This window comes from Symphalangus syndactylus, chromosome 8, assembly GCF_028878055.3.
Source record: "Symphalangus syndactylus isolate Jambi chromosome 8, NHGRI_mSymSyn1-v2.1_pri, whole genome shotgun sequence".
In the NCBI taxonomy this organism is placed as follows: domain Eukaryota; kingdom Metazoa; phylum Chordata; class Mammalia; order Primates; family Hylobatidae; genus Symphalangus; species Symphalangus syndactylus.
The window spans coordinates 14,996,646-15,019,609 of record NC_072430.2 but is presented as its reverse complement, the minus strand read 5'-3'; the positions used below and the strand labels follow the sequence as shown (position 1 = coordinate 15,019,609).

General features: G+C 47.7%; 1 protein-coding gene across 3 annotated transcripts in view; it reads right to left on the bottom strand.

Annotated features, from left to right (window-relative positions):
• Positions 1-15,025: 15,025 nt before the first annotated feature.
• HSP90AA1 (heat shock protein 90 alpha family class A member 1) overlaps positions 15,026-22,964 on the bottom strand; it is a 56,347-nt gene continuing 48,408 nt past the window's right edge. For 2 of the 3 annotated variants that reach the window (XM_055288104.2, XM_063643831.1), the window contains exons 3-12: positions 20,203-20,364; positions 19,748-20,114; positions 19,313-19,446; positions 18,701-19,021; positions 18,418-18,583; positions 17,800-17,990; positions 17,515-17,662; positions 17,008-17,276; positions 16,076-16,409; positions 15,026-15,796 (exon numbers count right to left, since the gene is read on the bottom strand). In XM_055288104.2, the coding sequence (XP_055144079.1) occupies positions 15,687-15,796; positions 16,076-16,409; positions 17,008-17,276; positions 17,515-17,662; positions 17,800-17,990; positions 18,418-18,583; positions 18,701-19,021; positions 19,313-19,446; positions 19,748-20,114; positions 20,203-20,364 (2,202 nt within the window). In that variant the 3' untranslated portion in view covers positions 15,026-15,686. Of the gene's footprint in view, positions 15,797-16,075; positions 16,410-17,007; positions 17,277-17,514; positions 17,663-17,799; positions 17,991-18,417; positions 18,584-18,700; positions 19,022-19,312; positions 19,447-19,747; positions 20,115-20,202; positions 20,365-20,971; positions 21,206-22,964 lie in introns of those variants that run through there. The other variant, XM_055288105.2, reaches the window with a different exon arrangement.

The window sequence follows — 22,964 nt, the reverse complement described above, 5'->3', positions numbered from 1 at the left end:
TCGGGATCTGCCTGCCTCAGCCTCTCAAAGTGCTAGGATTACAGGCGTGAGCCACCACGCCCGGCCTCACTTTTTTTTCTTAGTAATGTTTCAAGTCAGGAAGTGTGAGTCTTACTACTTTGTCCTTTTTCAAGACTGGCTTTTCTGGGTTCCTTACATTTTCTTTTCTTTTTTTTTTTTTTTTTTTGAGACAGAGTTTTACTCTGTCGCCCAGGCTAGAGTGCAGTGGTGCGATCTCGGCTCACTGCAACCTCCACCTCCTGGGTTTGAGCGATTCCCCTGACTCAGGCTCCCGAGTAGCTGGGATTACAGGTGCCCGCCACTGTGCCCATCTAATTTTCATATTTTTTAGTAGAGACAGGGTTTCACCATCTTGGCCAGGCTGGTCTCAAACTCCTGACCTCATGATCCACCTGCCTTGGCCTGCCAAAGTGCTGTGATTACAGGCATGAGCCACCACGCCTGGCCTACATTTTCATATAAACTTTATAACCAGCTTGTCAATTTCTGCACAAAAATGCCAGCTGAATTTTTTTTTTTTTTTTTTTTTTGAGACGGAGTCTTGCTCTGTCACCCAGGCTGGAGTGCAGTGGCGCTATCTCAGCTCACTGCAAGGTCTCCCTCCCGGGTTCACACCATTCTCCTGCCTCAGCCTCCCAAGTAGCTGGGACTACAGGAGCCCACCACCACACCCGGCTAATTTTTTGTATTTTTAATAGAGACGGGGTTTCACCATGTTAGCCAGGATGGCCTTGATCTCATGACCTCGTGATCTGCCCGCCTCGGCCTCCCAAAGTGCTGGGAAATTGTAATAGGGATTGGGTTGAATCTATGGATCAGTTTGGGTAGTATTGCTTGTCTCCACAACATCAAGCCTTCCAATCCATGAACATGGTATGTCTTTCCATTTTAGGTTGTCTTTAATTTCAACAATGTTTTGTAGTTTTCAATACACAGTATAAAAAGTCTTGCATTCCTTTTGTTAATTTTATTTATTTATTATTATTATTACTTTTTTTTTTGAGACTCACTGTGTCACCCAGGCTGGACAGTGAGTGATCCTAGCTCACTGCAGCCTTGACCTCCTAAGCTCAAGCAATCCTCCCACCTTGGCCTCCCAAAGTGCTGGAATTACAGGCATGAGCAACCAAGCCTGACCTAATTTTATTTTTAAGTCTTTTATTCTTTTTGGTGCTGTTGCAAATAAAAATGTTTCTTTATTTTCAGATCACTCATTGTTAATGTATAAAAATACAATTGATATTTATATATTAACCTTGTATTTTTTTTTTTTTTTTTTTTTTTTAAGTAGAGACAGGGGTCTCACTATGTTACCCAGGCTGCTCTTGAACTCCTGGGCTCAAGTGATCCTCCCACCTTGGCCTCCCAAAGTGCTGGGATTACAGGTGTGAGTCATCATGTTCAGCCAATCTTGTATCCTAAAATCTTGCTGAACTCATTAGTTCTATAGATTTGTGTGTTTGTAATCCTTAGGATATTTTTATATACAAGATCATGTCATTTACAAATACAGATACTTTTTACATTTTCCTGTACAATCAGGATATCAGGATGTCTTTTCTTTTTCATGACTAATTGCCCGTGGTTAGAACCTCCAGTACAGTGTTAAATAGAAATGACAAAAATGAACATCTTGACTTGTTCTTATTCACTCATTTAATTGTACATTTAATTATAGTACCAAGTGCCTTGAATATGTTTGAGTGCAGAGATGTAGTAGGAAAAGATGAAATACTTATGGGTAAAATGATACAATGAAATCTCAGAATGCCCCAGAATGACTTGGAGAAAGGAGAAGGTTGCATTGAGTGTGGATGGGTGGGAATGGCCATGGCCAGTTCGCTGGTTGTTGGGGATGGTGATGGCCACTGAGGTTTCATGCTTTTCTATCTGCTTTTGTGTACTTTTTTTTTTTTTAGACAGAGTGTTGCTCTGCTGCCCAGGCTGGAGTGCAGTGGCACGATGTCTGCTCACTGCAACCTCTATCTCCCGGGTTCAAGCGATTTTCCTGCCTCAGCCTCCCGAGTAGCTGGGATTACAGGCGCCTGCCACCACACCCGGCTAATTTTGTATTTTTAGTAGAGACAGGGTTTCACCAGGTTGGCCAGGTTGGTCTCGAACTCCCAACCTCAAGTGATTCGCCTGCCTTGGCCTCCCAAAATGCTGGGATTACAGGCATGGGCCACCACGCCCGGCAACAAGAGTTGTTTAAATGGCACTTATTTGTGGAAGAGACCAAGCCAAATATCCCACACATCTGGATTTGTCCACCTGCTTCCTCAGAGTGTCATTTAGTACGTCCCTTTATCCCCTGTATTTCCTATTAACCCAAATTACCAAGATAGTCTCCTGTTTTGAGACATTTAGGTATTTTCAAATTCCCCTACTACGGGGTTGTGGAGAACATTCTTGTACCTTTCTCCTGGTGCAAGTGGAAAGACTTTCTCCAGCACATACCAGGAAGTACTCAGGGTAAGTTCTTCCCCTCCATTAGATGTGCCAAATTGCCCTCTAGATTAACTGTATTGATCTGTACCCCCATCGAGTCACATGAGAGACCCCATTTTCAGACCATAGCCAACATTTGGTACTGTCCTCCTTTAATTTCTGCCATTCCTGATGGGTGTAAAATGCATCTTTTTACGCTCACTTTCCCTTTCATGACGTGCAGTGCGGTTGGGCATCTTTTCTTACGTGTGTTGACCTTCCAGGCTAAGGAAGGAGATTGAGACAGCAGAAGCCACAGGATTCAGGAACTGCTTAGAGATGGTACCAATTGGTTTTGTTAAAAGGAAAAGTGTTTGGCCAGGAGCGGTGGCTCACACCTGTAATCCCACCACTTTGGGAGGCCAAGGCAGGCGGATCATGAGGTCAAGAGATGGAGACCATCCTGGCCAACATGGTGAAACCTCTAAAACTTCTACTAAAAATACAAAAATTAGCTAGGCGTGGTGGCGCACACCTGTAGTCCCAGCTACTTGGGAGGCTGAGGCAGGAGAATCTCTTGAACCTGGGAGGTGAAGATTGCAGTAAGGTGAGATCACACCACTGCACTCCAGCCTAGTGACAGAGAGAGACTCCATCTTAAAAAAAAAAAAAAAAGGAGAGTGTTGCCAGGTGTGGTGGTGCACACCTGGAATCCCAGCTACTCAGGAGACTGAGGTGGGAGGACTGCTTGAGCCACGAGTTTGAGTCCAGCCTGGGCAACATAATGAGGCCCTGTCTCAAAAAAACCACAAAAAATAAGCAGGGGGTGGAGTACAAAATAGCATACTTTTCTATATCCACCACAAATGGGATTCAAATTTTAAATGTTTTATTGATTTTCATTCTAATGTGTTTTCTGTTATTTTTATTTTTTAGTAGAGATGGGGTTTTACCACATTGCTCAGGCTGGTCTCAAACTCCTAACCTCAAATGATCCACCCACCTCAGCCTCCCAAAATGCTGAAATTACAGGTGTGAACCACTGCGCCCGGCCTGTTTTTTGTTTTTTGAATTTTTTTTTTTTTTTTTTGAGACGGAGTCTCGCTCTGTCGCCCAGGCTGGAGTGCAGTGACGCAATCTCGGCTCACTGCAAGCTCCACCTCCCGGCTTCACACCATTCTCCTGCCTCAGCCTCCCAAGTAGCTGGGACTATAGGCCCCACCACCACGCCTGGCCAATTTTTTGTATTTTTAGTAGAGATGGGGTTTCACCGTGTTAGCCAGGATGGTCTCAATCTCCTGATCTCGTGATCCGCCTGCCTCGATCTCCCAGAGTGCTGGGATTACAGGTGTGAGCCACCGCGCCCAGCCTGTTTTTTGAATTTTAACCTGGCATTAGAAAAACAAGAGTGCTTCTTTTTGGACTGCATTTCAAGTTCTAGAACTTTCACTGATCAAGTGTTGAGGCCTAAAACGCTTTCATAAGATGATAGATGTTCCAAGCAAAAACATACACTTGGCAGACAGCGTGTTCAGCTCACTTGTTCTGCGCTAACATAATGGCATCTTTGTTCAGATTTTGATGGTGCTATTAATACACCGTGACTCACTAAAAGCCCCGCTTCCTGGAACGTTCTTCTCAGGGAGGTGATGTGACATTCCCTCCTATGGAAGAAGAATCTATAATCACACTTTCAAAGTCTTGGGCAGATCTTGAAGGCTTAGCAAAGGGAACAAAAGCTTCCTAAATTATACAGAATTATTTAAACAAATTGTCATCCCCACAGGAAGGGGGAAAACATCATTTGTACATACCACTTCTTCACTCAGTACACAAATACGTATCAGGTGTTTGCCACATGCACCAATTTAGCAGTGAACACTCACGCTTTCCCTCCTGGGCTGACAGGCAGCAGAGAGACAGGAAGACTGACCTGAAACAAATGGTCATTTCCTTACAGTTGCATAATGCTACAAAGAAAGGTAGAAGACGCAAGGAGAGTGTATGCAGGGCTTACGTTATGTCAGGAAAATATTTTCTGAGACCAGATAATGGAAAGATTACCTGGGGCCAGATAGTGGAAGAGTGGAAGGATTTAGCCTGGTGTGGGGGGACATGGAGACAAGCAATTGATGGCTTACCGGGTACAGAGTTGTTGTTGGGGAATGAAAAAGTTTTAGAAATAGTAATGATAGTTGTATAATGTTGTGAAGGTAGTTAATGCACTGGATTGTACACTTAAAAATGGTTTACAATGGTCAGTTTTATGTTACAGGCCGGGTGTGGTGGCTCACGCCTGTAACCCCAGCACTTTGGGAGGCCAAGGTGGGCGGGACACGAGGTCAGAAGTTCGAGACCAGCCTGGCCAATATGGTGAAACCCTGTCTCTACTAAAAGTACAAAAATTAGCCGGGCGTGGTGGCAGGTGTCTGTAATCCCAGCTACTTGGGAGGCTGAAGAAGGAGAATCACTTGAACCCCGGAGGCGGAGGTTACAGTGAGCCAAGGATCGCACCACTGCACTCCAGCCTGGGTGACAAAGCAAGACTCTGTCTCAAAAAAAAAAAAAAAAGTTACATATATTTTACCACAATTAAAAAAATACAAAAAAGCTGGGCACAGTGGCTCACACCTGTAATTCCAGCACTTTAGGAGGCTGAGATGGGTGGATCACGAGGTCAGGAATTTGAGACCACCCTGGCCAACATGGTGAAACCCTATCTCTACTAAAAATACAAAAATTAGCTGGGCAGGGTGGCTGGAGCCCGTAATCCCAGCTACTTGGGAGGCTGAGCCAGGAGAATCGCTTGAACCTGGGAGGCAGAGGTTGCAGTGAGCTGAGATCACGCCATTGCACTCCAGCCTATGCAACAAGAGCAAAACTCTGTCTCAAAAAAAAAAAAAAAGAGAGAGAAAGAGAAATCATTCCAGGCAGAGGAGCTCTGGTGTCTGGTGTGTGAGGTCTTAGAAAGACATGTCAGTTTTTGTTTTTCTTTTTCTTTTTTCTTTTTTTTTGAGACAGAGTCTTGCTCTATGCCCAGGCTGGAGTGCAGTGGTGTGATCTCGGCTCACCGCAATCTCCACCTCCCAGGTTCAAGTGATTCTCCTGCCTCAGCCTCCTGAGTAGCTGGGATTACAGACACTTGCCACCATGCCCAGCTAACTTTTGTATTTTAGTAAAGATGGGGTTTCACCATGTTGGTCAGGCTGGTCTTGAACTCCTGACCTCAGGTGATCCACCCACCTCGGCCTCCCAAAGTGCTGGGATTACAGGCGTGAGCCACTGCAGCGGTCTATCAGTTTTGAGTTGCCCAGAACTGAATTCCCCACCTACATTCTGGGGACTCCCCCACCTCACGAAGCCAGCTGGGAGGAAAAGGCCATGAAAAGACCAGACATCAGTTTTCCCAGCCTCTCTTGCAGCTAGGACACAGGCTAGGCTCAGCCAATCACATTTTCAATGGGGTGTTTGAATGGGGCAGCTGGTGTGGGGAAAAGCCAGGGTCCAGAGACAATCTATTTCGGAAGTGGGTAGGGGAAAATATAGTCTGTCTACCTCTTACTTGCTGTGTGACCACTCTGATCTTCAGTTTCCTCATCTATCAAAAGGAATTGATAAACTATACCTTCTTCATAAGATTCTAGACTCAGATGAGACCTCATCACTGTAATTGTTGCAGCTAACTGGTGGGCACCTGTTGGTTCATAAAACAATTCCTGACCAGGTGCAGTGGCTCATGCCTGTAATCCCAGCACTTTGGGAGACTGAGGTGGGTGGATTGCTTGAGTCCAGGAGTGCAGGACCAGCCTGGCCAACATGATGAAAGTCAGTCTCTAAAAAAAAAAAAAAAAAATCCAGGCATGATGGTGCGTGCCTGTGGTCCCAACTACTTGCAGGGGCTGAGGCGGGAGGATCGCTTGAGCCTGGGAGGTTGAGGCTGCAATGAGCTGTGATCGTACCACTGCACTCCAGCCTAAGTGACAGAGAGAGACTGTCTCAAAAAAAAAAAAAGTTTCTTCTACTGTGCGTGTGTGTGTGTGTGTGTGTATGTCTGTGGTAAAATATACATAACAGGGGCTGGACACGGTGGCTCACGCCTGTAATCCCAGCACTTTGGAAGGCCGAGGCGGGTGGATCATGAGGTCAGGAGTTCAAGACCAGCCTGGCCAAGATGGTGAAACCCCGTCTCTACTAAAAATACAAAAATTACAGCGTGCCTGTAATCCCAGCTATTCATGAGGCTGAGGTGAGAGAATCGCTTGAACCCAGGGGGGCAGAAGTTGCAGTGAGCCGAGATCGTGCCACTGCACTCCAGCCTGGGTGACAGAGCAACACTCCTTCTCAAAAAAAAAAAAAAAAAAAAAAAATATATATATATATACACACACACACACACACACACAACAGGCGGGGTGCAGTGGCTCATGCCTGTAATCCCAGCACTTTGGGAGGCCGAGGTGGGCGGATCACCTGCCATGCTGGTCAGGAGTTCAAGACCAGCCTGGGCAACATGGAAAAATCCCATCTCTACTAAAAATACAAAAAATTAGCCAGGCGTGGTGGCAGTGCTTGTAATCCCAGCTACTCGGGAGTTTGAGGCAGGAGAATAACTTGAACCCCAGAGGCAGAGGTTGTAGTGAGCCGAGGTCACGCCACTGCACTCTAGCCTGGGTGACAGAGTGAGACTCTGTCTCCAAAAATAAATAAATAAAATAAAATATACATAACATAAAGTTTACCATTTTAACCATTTTTTTTTTTTTTGAGACAGTGTCTGGCTCTGTTGCCCAGGCTGCAGTGCAGTGGCGTGATCTCAGCTCACTGCAAGCTCCGCCTCCCAGGTTCACGCCATTCTCCTGCCTCAGACTCCCATGTAGCTGGGACTACAGGCGCCCGCCACCACACCCGGCTAATTTTTTTGTACTTTTAGTAGAGACGGGGTTTCACCTTGTTAGCCAGGATGGTCTCGATCTCCTGACCTCGTGATCCGCCGGCCTCGGCCTCCCAAAGTGCTGGGATTACAGGCATGAGCCACCGCGCCCAGCCCATTTTAACCATTTTTAAGTCTGCAGTTCAGTGGTGGAGATATCCACATTATTGTACAAACATCATCACCATCCATCTTCAGAACTTTTTCATCTTCCCAAATGAAAACTGTTCCCATTAAATGCCAACTCTCCCTTCCCTCCTCCCCAAGCTTCTGGCAACCAGCATTCTACTTCCTGTCTGTCTGAATTTGCCTACTCTAGGTACCTGAGATAAGTGGAATCATACAGTGTGTCCTTCTGTGATTGGCTTATTTCACTTAGTACAATGTCTTTTTTTTTTTTTTTTTTTTTTGAGACAGAGTCTCGCTCTGTCACCCAGGCTGGAGTGCAGTGGCGCGATCTCGGCTCACTGCAACCTCCGCCTCCCGGGTTCACGCCATTCTCCTGCCTCAGCCTCTCCGAGTAGCTGGGACTACAGGCGCCCGCCACCACGCCTGGCTAATTTTTTGTATTTTTAGTAGAGACGGGGTTTCACCGTGGTCTCGATCTCCTGACCTCGTGATCCGCCCGCCTCGGCCTCCAAAAGTGCTGGGATTACAGGCGTGAGTCACTGCGCCCGGCCTGTACAATGTCTTTAAGGTTCATCCACGTTGTAACATGTGTCAGAATTTTCTTCCTTTTTAAGGCTGAATAACATTCCATTGTATGCATAGACCACATTTTGTTTATCCATTCATCTTGAGTAAATCCCAAGGAGTGGAATCGCTGGCTCATGTGGCAATGCTATGTTTAACATTTTGAGAAACAGCCAGACTGTTTTCCAAAACAGCATCATTTTACATTCCTACCAGCAGTGTACCTATGAGGCTTCCAATGTTCCACATCCTTGCCGACATTTGTTATTATCTATCTCCTTCTATTTTGTATGTTTTGGAAATCTCCAAAATAGTTTATAAAAGAAAATTAGCCAGGCGTGTTGAAGTGTGCCTGTGGTCCTAGCTACTCGGGAGGCTGAGGCACAAGAATTGCTTGAACCTGGAAGGTGGAGGTTGTGGTGAGCCAAGATGGTGCCACTGCACTCCAGCCTGGGTGACAAAACGAGACTCAGTCTCAAAACAAACAAACAAAAAAAATTAGAAACTGTAAGTGAAAGTGTAAACTATGAAGTGCTTAGGTTAATTTATTTGTTAGCAAAGATTTGTGTGCCTGCCATGTGCCAGACACCGTTATGAGTATTTGGGATACAAACGCAAGCAAAACACACACACATCTGTAGTCTTAAACTCAAGACTGGGCCTATCTGCTCCTCCTGAACCCCTTCCCTGGAAGCAGAGCTGAGCCTAGGACATCCGTCCCGCTCCCCAGGCCCTACCCAGCCCTCGGGCATTTGGGAGGTGCCAGGGTGCAGTAGAAGTCTGATGCTTGCACCACAGCCCTGGCCTCCCTTAGCCCAGAGAGCCCTGCGTGTCCTCCACTTCCAGAGCTTGTTTTTCTTATCTATAAAATAAAGTGGGCCCGGGTGCAATGCCTCACATCTGTAATCCCAGAACTTTGGGAGGCTGAGGCAGGAGGACTGCTTGAGTCCAGGTGTTCAAGACCAGCCTGGGTAATATGAGACCGCCCCCCATCCCCTGCCCCATCTCTACAAAAAATACAAAAATTAGTAATTAGCTGGGCATGGTGGCACGTGCCTGTAGTCTTAGCTGCTTGGGAGGCTGATTTGGGAGGATCGCTTGAGCCTGGAAGGTCAAGGCTGCGGTGAACTGAGCTTGTACCTCTGCACTCCAGCCTGGGCAACAGAGCCAGACCCTGTCTCAAATAATAAAATACAAAATAAAATAAGGCAGGTATGGTGGCTCACACCTGTAATCCCAGCACTTTGGGAGGTGGAGGTAGGCAGATCCCTTGAAGTCAAGAGTTCAAGACCAGCCTGGCCAACATGGTGAAACCCCGCCTCCACCAAAAATACAAAAATTAGCTGGGTGTGGTGGCACATGCTTGTAATCCCAGCTTTTTGGGAGGCTGAGGTGGGAGGACTGCTTGAATCTGGGAGGCAGAGGTTGCAGTAAGCCAAGATTGTGCCACTGCACTCCAGCCTAGGCAACAGAGCGAGACTCTGTCTCAAAAACAAAACAAAGCCGGGTGCGGTGGCTCATGCCTGTAATCCCAGCACTTTGGGAGGCCAAGGCTGGTGGATCATGAGGTCAGGAGATCGAGACCATCCTGGCTAACACGGTGAAACCTCGTCTCTACTAAAAATACAAAAAATTAGCTGGGCGTGGTGGTGGGCGCCTGCAGTCCCAGCTACTCAGGAGGTTGAGGCAGGAGAATGGCATGAATCCAGGAGACGGAGCTTGCAGTGAGCCGAGATCGCACCACTGCACTCCAGCCTGGGTGACAGAGTGAGATTCTTCTCAAATAAATAAATAAATAAAATAAATACAATGAAAGCTGGAATATGGGCCCACCTGGTATGAAGATGAGACAATTTTGGCCGGGGATGATGCCTCATGCATGTAATCCCAGCACTTTGGGAGGCCGAGGCAGGTGGATCACGAGGTCAGAAGATCAAGACCATCCTGGCTAACATGGTGAAACCCCATCTCTACTAAAAATACAAAAAATTAGCCAGGTGTGGTGGCGGGTACCTGTAGTCCCAGCTACTCAGGAAGCTGAGGCAGGAGAATGGCGTGAACCCGGGAGGCAGACCTTGCAGTGAGCCGAGATCGCGCCACTGCACTCCAGCCTGGGTGACAGAGCGAGACTCTGTCTCAAAAAAAAAAAAAAAGGTTGAGACAATTTCGTGAAAGGAGAAGAAGTGGACTTAGCCAGCTGCCTCAGTATTACTGGTACTAAGGACATTTTTCAAGGGGTGGGTACAGGCCCCACCGTTTTGAAGAGGCTTCTCATGGCAAACCACATGCTACCGGGCCCATGGCTAATGTTCCAGGAACACACAATAATTTGTATCCCCCCTCAGACAGCTTGTATCCCCCCTCAGACAGCTCACATGTCCCTTCCCAAGAGCAAGCATGCCCACTTCTCAAGCCTGGGAGTGTGCCCTTCCTTCAGCCAGGAAAGCCACTTCCACTTCCCTCTTTTTGAATGAGGTCAGCTTTATTTATTTATATATTTCTTTCTTTAGACCATCTGAGCAAGCATATTTATTTAATGTTTTTTTTTTTTTTTTTTTTGAGACGGAGTCTCGCTCTGTTGCCCAGGCTGGAGTGCAGTGGCACAATCTCGGCTCACTGCAAGCTCCGCCTCCCGGGTTCACGCCATTCTCCTGCCTCAGCCTCTCTGAGTAGCTGGGACTGCAGGCGCCCGCCACCACACCCGGCTAATTTTTTTGTATTTTTAGTAGAGACGGGGTTTCACCGTGGTCTCGATCTCCTGACCTCGTGATCCGCCCGCCTCGGCCTCCCAAAGTGCTGGGATTACAAGCGTGAGCCACCGCGCCCGGCCTATTTAATGTTTTAAATAGAGACAGGGTCTCGCTATGTTGCCCAGGCTGGCTGGAGTGCAGTGGCTAGTCACAGGCATGACCCCACTTCTGATCAACCTGGAAGTTTTGAGCTGCTCCATTTCTGACCTGGGTCCATTCACCCCCCCTTAGGCAACCTGGTGGTCCCCCACTCCCAGTAGGTCACTACATTGATGCTAAACTTAACATGGACTCTTGACTGCAGTACAGCACTACAGCCCAGAACTCCGGGGCTCAAGAGATCCTCCTACTCAGCCTCCCAAGTAGCTGGAACCACAGGCGTGCTGCACCGCAGTCCCCTTTCTATCAGTCTGGGTATCTTCTTCCCGGAGCTTCTCTGAACTCTGCCCCACCAGCAGAGCAAACCCCACCCTGCTCCGTGCCTAGCCCTGGGTTGGGGTGTTCCTGGTAGCTGCTGTAGCTTAGTTCTGTCCTGCTGGCCTCCCCAAGTGGTGCCATCATCACTCGTGTGGCCCACTGCACTGTATTGGACTGGCTTTTAGTATTTTTTTTTTTCTTTTTTTGAGATGGAGTCTCGCTCTGTCGCCCAGGCTGGAGTGCAGTGGCGCTATCTCGGCTCATTGCAAGCTCCACCTCCTGGGTTCACGCCATTCTCCTGCTTCAGCCTCCCTAGTAGCTGGGACTACAGGCACCCGCCACCACGCCTGGCTAATTTTTTGTATTTTTTTTTTTTTAGTAGAGTTGGGGTTTCCGTGTGTTAGCCAGGATGATCTCCATCTCCTGACCTTGTGATCCGCCCCCTTCGGCCTCCCAAAGTGCTGAGATTACAGGCATGAGCCACCGTGCCCAGCCTTTAGTAGGTATTCGATAAAAACTTGATGAACCAGCAGGACGCGGTGGCTCACACCTGTAATTCCAGTGCTTTGGGAGGCCGAGGCGGGCATATCATGAGGTCAAGAGATCTAGACCATCCTGGCCAACATGGTGAAACTCTGTCTCTACTAAAAACACAAAATTAGCCGGGCGTGGTGGTGTGTGCCTGTAGTCCCAGCTACTGGGGAGGCTGAGGCAGGAGAATTGCTTGAACCCAGGAGGTAGAGGTTGCAGTGAGCCAAGATCGCACCACTGCACTCCAGCCTGGCAACAGAGCAAGACTCTGTCTCAAAAAAAAAGGAAAAAAAAAAAAAAGCAAACATTGATCTTGATGAATCTATGCCTGGTAGGAATCACTAAAAGTTGAAGGGACCAAGAGATGGTGAGGACAGGGGTGGTGTAGGCCACTTCCTGAGACGACGAAGCAGGCAGGGGATTCTGCTCCAGAAGAGCCATGCATGTGGTGGAAGTGGCCTGGGTAAAGTGAGCTCTCAGGACAGGAGAGGATCAGCCTTAAGCAGATGAAAGAGTCCTGGCCAGGTGCGTGGCTCACACCTGTAATCCCAGCACTTAAGGCGGCCAAGGCAGGCAGATCACCTGAGTTCAGGAGTTCGAGACCAGCCTGGCCAACATGATGAAACCCTGTCTCTACTAAAAATACAAAATTAGCCAGGCATGGTGGCGGGTGCCTGTAATCTCAGCTACTCGGGAGGCTGAGGCAGGAGAATCGCTTGAATGCGGGAGGTGGAGTTTGCAGTAAGCCTAGATCACGCCATTGCACTCCAGCCTGGGCAACAAAGTGAGACTCTGTAAACAAAATAATTAGCCGGGCATGGTGGTGGGCACCTGTAATCCCAGCTACTTGGGAGGCTGAGGCAGGAGAATTGCTTGAAGCCAGGAGGTGGAGGCTTCAGTGAGCCAAGATCACGCCACTGCACTCCAGCCTGGGCAACGGAGTGAGACTTTGTCTCAAAAAAAAAAAAAAAAAAAAAAAAAAAAAAAAAAAAAAAAAAAAAAAAAAAAAAAAAAGACAAAGAAAAAACATATATATATACACACAGCTGGCACCACCTGGTCATTTTCCAACACTTCCATTGCCCTCAGAAGTTCCTTCTTGCCCCTCTGCAGTCACTCCCCGCTCTGACTCCTGGCCCCAGGCAACTACTTTTCTTTCATTCTTTTATCTTTATAGAGACAGGGTCTTGCTCTGTGTCCCAGGCTGGGGTGCAGTGGAGTGATCATGGCTCACTGCAGCCTTGAACACCTGAGCTCATGCAATCCTCCCACCTCAGCCTCCCAAGTAGCTGGACTACAGGCATGTGCCACCATACCCAGCTATTTTTTTTGAGATGGTGTGTCTTTCTGTTGCCCAGTCTGGAATGCAGTGGCACAATCAGCTCACTGCAACCTATGCCTCCCGGGTTCAAGTAATTCTCCTGCCTCAGCCTGAGTAGCAGAGATTACAGGTGCCTGCCACCATGCCCAGCTATAATTTTCGTATTTTTAGTAGAGATGGGGTTTTACTATGTTGGCCAGGCTGGTCTGGAACTCCTGATCCTCAGGTGATCCACCCACCTCTGCCTCCCAAAGTGCCGGGATTACAGGCATGAGCCACCACACCTGGCCTTAGTTGTTTTCAGAGGGACGGTCTCACTTTGTTGCCTAGACAGTCTTGAACTCCTGGGCTCAAGCAATCCTACCTTTGCCTCCCAAAGTGTTGGGACTACAGGCGTGATTCACCATGCCTGGCTCAACTGATTTTTATATATTGATCTATCCTATGCTAAAATCACTTCTAGTATAATTCTGGTAGATTCCTTATGAGTTTCCTACCTAGACAACCATGTCATCTATGAAGTCTTTCTCTTGTCCAGTTTGCATGTCTTTTCAGCGCTCACCACCCTCCCTGGCAGGATGGAACCTGATTACGGAAGGTTTGAAACAACAGCAAATTTTGAAGCAATAGGGTAAGAATTGTGGTCCTGCAGCAGTGCAAGGGCATTTTCAGCATGACATTCATGTGTCATCTAGCTCATCTTCTCACTTACTGGTCTGGGGATCCATCTTCTTGGTGGTGCAGTCTCCAGCACAGGGGTTGCTGGGAGATAGGTCCAGATGCACAGGTAAGTACCCATCTATTTGCCATAAACGCTTTCCCAGTAACTCCAGGAGGATGAGTTCATTTGGGAGATCATTTATAGAGGTCCTACATTGACTGATTCCCTCAAGTGCCTTTTGTTTTTAATTGAAAGAAATCTTAAGATTTAATATTCTCTTGCTAGATCTGGGAAAACACAAAATTGACTTTTTACCCTTTTTGCCATTCACTTCCTAGTTCGACACTGTAAACCTTTCTTCTAGCTACTAACACCTTTCAGTATGCAACAAAACTTAGCAGAATAAAATGGGGCTTTGGAGTTAAATTTAAATTTAACCACTACTAAGACCTCAATTTATGTAATTCCTCCTGTATATTGTTGAAGGGGATTAAGAACTTCTCAGAGGATTTAAAGGATTAAATGTGATTGCCATTTACCAAGCATTCAATACCTGCTTAGCACGAGAGACTGAGACCAAGGCCTCTCCCTGCCTGTGCACTGCCCCCTTAGTCACTGTCACATATCCAAGTCCCAGGCATTTCCTATCATTTTTATATATGGCGTTAGGCTCAGAATGCAAATCCTATATGCTATCTAACCAAGTTTTCTCTCTAGAACCACCAAATTTCACAAGTGAAGACTTATTTAGCCATTACCACCCCCAGTCACCAGAGGAAATCTTACCTATTGGGCTGATTTTCTCATTTTTTTTTTTTTTGAGATGGAGTTTCACTCTTGCTGCTCAGGCTGGAGTGCAATGGTGCAATCCCAGCCCACCGCAACCTCCGCCTCCCAGGTTCAAGCAATTCTCCTGCCTCAGCCAGGATGGCTTTAAGTAGATTTGGTAAAGAACTTTGGGACACTGTAAGGCCAAGGAATTAAGTAACTATATTTAGAACAGAAGGCATTCCATGAATAACATCAAAACAATGTGGACACTAAGAGAACACATGTAACTCACAGACACAGGGGATACACGTTGTCTGCATTCGTTTTCTGTGCCTACTACATGTGCTCCACCCCACACCTGCTGAGTACATGCTGGGAAGATCATGTCAACCCTTGGAGCAGCTAGTGTTTAACCATCTCCTGCTAGTGCCTCATGCTTTCCATTTTGGCAGTGTCATCCAGATACTCCCCTTTCCCCCTAAATAAGACGCTGTCACACAGTATCTTTTAACTCATCTGTATTTGTTACAACTTTAAGCAGAATGTGACTCGAGCACTACATTTCCATCCACAAGACTGGGTCTGAGTTATTTTTGAACAGCTTTATATGCTTAGGTAGGCTTGTAACTTTGCTTCTCCAAACAATACTTTTCTTTGGAAAACAAGCCCTGTGGAGAGATCCTTCCATCAATTTGCTTCAGTTTAACCTATTTCTAGAGAACTAGTACATGCAGAATTGTCAACTACAGGGGATGAAAAGTTCAAAAAGTAGATCCTACAAGATGTAACAAATACTTTTCTAAACATCAAGGTATAGCTCAGGAACACTTCGATAACAAGATTTGGTCTACTTAGAATCCGGCTTGACAGCTAAACACTTCAGACCACAAAGTTAACATCATGTTACATACATCTTACAACATACGTTACCCCAATATGTGAAAATAAACCAACGTGAAACTCAAAAAGCATTACTAGCTCTGCTTTAGTGCCTAAGGTATCACAGCATCACTTAGTAGACAGAAATCTTATCTTCCCCTTAAAGTAGTTGTCATGCCACACAGACTTTTTAATATTAACAAAAATAAAGAAAAACATCCTTGAAAATATATTATCAGAGGAATTGTAGAGTACTGAACAGGTAAGTCATCCCTCAGCCAGAGGTTAGTCTACTTCTTCCATGCGTGATGTGTCATCATCTCCTTCCAGGGGCGGCATTTCTTCAGTTACAGCAGCACTGGTATCATCAGCAGTAGGGTCATCTTCATCAATACCTGTTTCCAAAATAAAATCCTCATATTACAAAGATTTCTTAAAGCCAGCTATTAGTGTAATACTCTTGTTTTATACCTGCTTTCAAGACAGTATTACAGAACATGAGTCTCAATTTCATTTCTTAGCTCTTATAAGATCTTACTTATCCCTAAAAAAATGTACTTTAATATCTCCAAGCAGGACAAGGTGCTCCAAGTTTGGATAACTGAAAGTTTACCATTTTCTTCACTGTCATCTGTGTTTATTTTCTTTTTAACATTACATAGTATAAAGCTTACCCAGACCAAGTTTGATCATCCTGTAGATCCTGTTAGCATGTGTCTGGGGATCTTCCAGACTGAAGCCAGAAGACAGGAGTGCAGTTTCATAAAGCAAGATGACCAGATCCTTCACAGACTTGTCGTTCTTATCAGCCTCTGCCTTTTGCCTTAAGGTCTCAATAATGGAATGGTCAGGGTTTATCTCCAGGTGTTTCTTTGCTGCCATGTAACCCATTGTTGAGTTGTCTCTTAGGGCTTGAGCTTTCATGATTCTCTCCATGTTTGCTGTCCAGCCATATGTGCTTGTGACAATACAGCATGGAGATGTCACCAATCGGTTTGACACAACCACCTGTAATCAAAAAGTGATGACTAGGAGCCTAGAAAGATTAAATCCTAAACTTTTATTGTGAAATAAAAACTGTAGAACCCAAATTTCAATAGATCCAAAATACTATCTACTATCAAATACAACTTAAATGTTGCATTAGGTACCCAAAGAGCACAGGTTATAATTTCATGTTTTACATACACAACTTTTTTTTTTTTGAGATAGAGTCTCGCTCCGCCACCCAGGCTGGAGTGCAGTGGTGCGATCTTGGCTCACTGCAACCTTTGCCTCCCGGGTTCAGGTGATTCTCCTGCCTCAGCCTCCCGCGTGGCTAGGATTACAGACCCTGCCACCATGCCTGTTTTTTTTTTTTTTTTTTGTATTTTTAATAGAAACTGAGTTTCACCGTGTTAGCCAGGATGGTCTCGATCTCCTGACCTCGTGATCCACTGCCTCAGCCTCCCAAAGTGCTGGGATTACATGCGTGAGCCACCGCTCCCAGCCATACACGACATAGTTTTCTATTTTAAGTTGAAAACATGGGAAAATGGGCTATGTATGACTAAGCTTGAAAGCACCTTAGAAGTATCAATGATCAGGAAATGCTGTATTCACATACCTTTTCAACTTTTTTCTCCAATATGTCTTTCATGATTTTGCAGAGGTTCTCAAACTTTGTTTTTTTCTCTTCCTGTTTCTTTTTCTCTTCTTCATCCTCTGGAAGTTCCAGGCCTTCTTTGGTGACTGACACCAAAGTCTTCCCCTCAAATTCCTTCAGTTGTTGGACACAGTACTCATCAATGGGTTCAATCATATAGATCACTTCTAGGCCATGTTTCCGAAGACGTTCCACAAAGGCTGAGTTAGCTACCTGGTCCTTGGTCTCACCTGAGGTATTACAAAGTTACTTTTAGACCTTTTAACAGTAAGAATGGCTTCATCTAGTTCTGACTTTTCTTGCTAGCCAGATACCTAGGCAGAACCTAAGACAGATAATCACCTAGTTCACGTTATCTTGCCTAGATCAATACCAGTTGTAACAGTGCTACCTGAGTAGAAAACACACCCACAGAGCCCACAAGGTTGTAAGAACGACGTGTATGACTGTAACACAGCGTCCTCCTACCTGTGATGTAATAGATATGTTTCTGGTTTTCCTTCATCCTGGTGCAGTAGTCCTTGAGAGAAACCATCTCATCACCAGAGGCAGATGTGTAGTACCTTAACAGCTCTGAAAGCTTCTTCCGATTTTGAGAGTCTTCGTGTATTCCAAGCTGAAAGAAAGTACGTTCTTTACAAAGACTTTCTGAAGTAAAAAAAAAAAAAAAAAAAAAAAAAAAAAAAAAAAAAAAAAAAAAAAAAAACCTAAAGAGGCCAGTTAGAAAACTAACGGTCAAATATTTACACCAACCTTTATGTTTTTAGAGAACTGCTCATAGAATTTCTTGTAGTTCTCTTTATCTTCCGCCAGTTCAGTAAAGAGTTCTAAGCATTTTTTGACCAAATTCTTCCTGATAACTTTCAAAATTTTGCTTTGTTGCAACATCTCACGGGAAATGTTTAGAGGGAGATCCTCTGAGTCTACCACCCCTCTAATGAAGTCTGAAAAAAATATAAACCAAATGCACCGAGTCATTCCAAGAACAAAACTGGTACTATGTAAACCCCCAAAATCAAAGATAACCTGGAGATGACAGGATGTATTTTTGAGAGTGTCTCACTCTGTTGCCCAGGCTGGAGGGCAGTGGCACCATCTCCGCTCACTGCAATCTCTGCCTCCCAGGGGCGGGGTGGGGGGATTTCAAGCTATTTTCATGCCTCAGCCTGCCACTACATCGGGCTAATTTTTGTAATTTAGTAGAGATGGGGTTTCACCACGTTGGCCAGGCTGGTCTTGAACTCCTGACCTCAAGTCATCTGCCCACCCCGGCCTCCCAAAGTGCTAGGATTATAGGTGTGAGCCACCATGCCCACCCAGAAAGTATTTCTTTAATCCGTGACAGTGATTATTTTTCCCATCTATACTTACTCAGATATTCAGGGATTAGCTCCTCACAGTTATCCATGATGAAAACTCTGCGTACATACAATTTGATGTTGTTCTTTTTCTTTCTGTTTTCAAACAGGTCAAAAGGAGCACGTCGTGGGACAAATAGAAGGGCTCTGAATTCCAACTGTCCTTCAACTGAAAAATGCTGTAATAAAACAGACACACTAAGTACCAATGAACAATGCATTACAGAAGATATTTGGGGTGGGGGGGGGAAGATGATAACCTAAAGACAAGCTTGAAGCTCCCATCAGTCACTCACCTTCACTGCCAAGTGATCTTCCCAATCATTGGTCAAGCTCTTGTAGAATTCTCCGTATTCCTCATTAGTAATATCGTCGGGATTTCTGGTCCAGATGGGCTTTGTTTTGTTGAGTTCTTCTTGGTCGATGTACTTCTCCTTAATCTTCTTCTTCTTCTTCTTGTCACCATCCTTTTTTTCTTCTTCTTCCTCATCAGAACCAACATCTTCAATTTCAGGTTTGTCTTCCGACTCTTTCTCTTCTTTTTCTTTTTCTTCTTCTTTGTCTTCCTTTTCTTCAGCCTCATCATCGCTGACTTCTTTATCACGTTCCTTCTCCACCTTCAAAAGAAAACATGAAATCACATCACTGCTGCACTCTAGAACTAAGTGACAGCGCTGCGCCACTATTTTCAACCTAAGGCTAAAGCCTAAATTAGCCAACTTGAGAAGCAGCCAGCTTTTCACCAATATTTGATACATCTACTTAAATAGCCCGAGGGACCTTTACAGAGTTAGGCAGTAGAGCTTAGGCTTCAGACTAGTTGAACAGATGTAGGGACTAAGGATGTAGTACAGTCACCCCAATCACCTACAGACAGTAATTCACTCTGCAATTATATAGAAACTTACAAAAAGAGTAATGGGATATCCAATAAACTGAGAATGTTTCTTCACAATCTCCTTTATTCTTCGTTCCTCCAAGTACTCAGTTTGGTCTTCTTTCAGGTGTAGGATAACCTTTGTTCCACGACCCATAGGCTCACCTGCAAGAGAAGAAAAATTGACTCAATTTAGCGCTCAATGCCATGCCTAACACCCTTATAACGTGTCTATAAAGCGAGGTTTGCCATTACTACAGATGCAAAGGCGCCCACAGCAGATCTAAGTGCCTTGCCCAAAACAACCACCCCCCAAGTCATGCCATTACACTAAGTGCTCTAGCTTGCTCCTGATCGTTGGGCAAATACAAATTTCTGTAAGCTCCACCGCATCCCCAGGGGTCCAAAGGTTGCAGCACCCCACCCTTCCACCGCTCACTTAACCAGTGAATGTTCAGGTGCCTACCTGTGTCTGTCCTCACTGTGAATGATCCCCCTGCTGAGGACTCCCAGGCGTACTGCTCGTCATCGTTATGTTTGGTGATCACAGTTACTTTCTCAGCAACCAAATAAGCAGAATAAAAACCAACACCGAACTGGCCAATCATAGAGATATCTGCACCAGCCTGCAAAGCTTCCATGAACGCTTTGGTCCCAGACTTGGCGATAGTACCAAGGTTATTGATCAAGTCAGCCTTGGTCATTCCAATTCCAGTATCCACAATAGTGAGGGTTCGATCTTGTTTGTTCGGTATAAGGTTAATATGCAACTCTTTCCCAGAGTCTAATTTACTGGGATCTGTCAAGCTTTCATACCGGATTTTGTCCAATGCCTATTAACAAAAAATATTAATTTAAGCATAGAGCCCCCAAGAAGTTCATACTGAAACCAAAATCCGACTCAGGGTTAATGCGACTTACATCTGATGAATTTGAAATGAGCTCTCTCAGAAAGATCTCTTTGTTCGAGTAGAAAGTATTGATGATCAATGACATCAACTGGGCAATTTCTGCCTGAAAGGCGAACGTCTCAACCTCCTCCTCCTCCATCGGTTGGTCTTGGGTCTGGGTTTCCTCAGGCATCTGAAAGGACACCGCGCCGGTTTAAAACCCTCCAGAACGTCTACAGGAGCAACACGAGATTCCATCGCGTCCTCCAAATATTTTTAAAGCCGGATTGGAGATTTGTGAAGTTTAAGTAAACCGAAAATAGAAGGGCGGCTGACAAAGGATGACCTCATTTCGGAGCGCGGTAACTACCACGAGCCTGTGCGCGCTTCCGGGAGGCCGCTGCAGGCCCGGGCCCAGTCCCCCGCCGCGGTCCCCAACAGACACCCCGTGTGCCCTCCCGCGCGGGCTGCGGCTCCGCCACGGCGGCCTCCTCCGCCTGCGCCCCCAGCGGGGCTGGGCGGGCGACTCCCGCGGCGGGGCCGCTCTGCTCGCGTGTGGCGCCAGCTCTGGCGCTGCTGCAGAGCCTCGGGGAGCCCGCGGCCGCCCGACCCATTCCTGAAGCGGGGTGCGGAGACCGCAGCGGGCCCGAGGCCTCCGGAATAGGAAGCGCGGCCGCCCGGGAGCGCGGCCCTGGCTGGTTCAGAGTTCCCGTCCGGCCCCCACAGCCTCCGCTCCGCGACAGCCGCCCCCCGTCCCGGTCCCCAATCCACCTCCACAGGCCCCCACAACCGCCCCTCACCTTCGCTAAGTGACCGCACAGGACCGACCGCACAGCAACACCAGGACGCTGAAGCAACTGACGCGCCGCCCCCGCGCCTGCCTTATATAGCGACGGGCCCGCCCAGCGCGCGGCGCTTTTTCCAGAAGCCTCCCGAACCTTCCGGAAGAACCCTCCCCAACCGCCTCCGCGGCCGCGCGCCTGCGCCTGCGCCGTCGTCGCGGCACCACCTCCCGCGGGCGCGCGCAGGCCCTGCTCGTGGCCCGGCCCGGGCAACCTTCCCTCAATCGCCGCCGGGCGCCTCTCGCACGCGGCCCACCCCCTCCGCCTCCGCGCCGGCCTCAATGCGCCTGCGCGGCCTGGAATTCTCGGGAAGGTCCGGGCGCCTTCTGGGGGCCGCCCGCGCCCTCCGCCCTGCACCCCTACCTGCCGAGCGCGGGCGGAGGGCACGCCCGGGCGTGGGGGCCTTTGAAGTGAGGTGTAGTTGGTCACCCGGGCTGAGCAGAACGCCGAGCCGGGGCGGGAGGCGCGCCTGGAGGAAGGGTCGTGCGTGGACGGGGAGTGCCCCAGGTCTCACGCTCCCGGGAGACTACCAGAGCCATCGTCCTGACTGGCGCCGCGCGCGCTGCCAAAGAACCCAGCCGCAGGCGGCGCCAGGATGGCGGGGCTCTGCCCCCTGGGGGCTGTTGGCCTCAGGCCGCTACGCGTTGGGGACGCTGTCCTGCGGCCTGCGCGCTCAGGGATTCTCCAGACCCACCGCCGGCTCGGGAGCGCTCCCTACCTTTGGGTTCCCCGAAAGCCATGTGCTTCATACTTCAGGGCTCCTTAGCTTGGGAGTCGGGGACTTGATGAACAAATTCATGTTTACCCAGCTACACCCGGCATGATTTTGAAAAGCCCATCGTCTTGCCGACCGATGAGGTCTCCAAATTAAGTATCTAACACTTTGGTGATTAACTGGCCCTAAAAGACAGATTTGGGCTTTTTTTTCTTTTTTTGGACAGGCTCTCTCATTGCTCCCAGGCTGGGGTGCCGTGGCGCAATCTCGGCTCACTGCAGCTTCGATCTCCCGGGCTCAAGTGATCCTCCCGCCTCAGCTTTCCCAGTAGCTGGGACCAGCGCGGGCAGAGGACCACAGGCGCGGACACCACACCTGTCTAGTTCTTGTATTTATTTGTAGAGTCGGGGTTTCACCATATTGCCCGGGCTGGAAGAGCCAGTTTCTACATGGGAATTTTCGGATATTTTGGCCAAGGCCAGCTGTGGGAACCTTGGAGGCGTTGGTGTTCCTTCGACCTGGCTCCCCTGCCTGGTCCATGTCCTCTTCCTCTTTGTCTCTGGCGCCTCCCATGATTGGGCCGCCTCCTGCCTAGACGCATAGCCAGGCCCCGGGAATAATCTGAAAGCTCCTTGCCGTGTAAACAAACGACGGAACTACCTCCGCTTCCTGGTCTCTAGGGAAACGCAACTTGCTCAGGAGCAGGGGTTTTCAGACTGCGGCTTGGGACCCCCTTAAGAGTGTGTGAAATCAACATAAAGCGTCTTGCCTGGCATTACAAAGCGGGGGAAGTGGAAGGAAACTAGCAGCCACGTGGCGCGGGCCCCAGCGGTGGTTACTGGGTGTGTGTCGGGCCCCGTGGTAGCTGTTGCGCAGCCTGGGGGCGCGCCCCCGGCCCAGGCTTTCTCTACAGCTGCAGCCTGGACTGGCGGGGAGGAATCCGGAAGCAGGAGGAGCGGTGAGCGGGTCGCTGAAGGGGCGCAAGGTCTTCCCTGGCGAGTGCCGCCTCCGCCTGTTTCCTTCCTGTCACCACCAGCCACTGTCCCTACTCTCCTGACTTGTAAGAACTTTTCCTACCGCAGTCTCTGCCATTGCACAGGGGGAGGAGGATTGAGATTTCTTAGAGAGGAGCCATCCAGGGCCCTAGCTCTGACGTTCTTTTTTTTTTTAGACAAAGTCTCACTCTTGTCCCCCAGGCTGGAGTGCAATCGCACAATCTCTGCTCACTGCAACCTC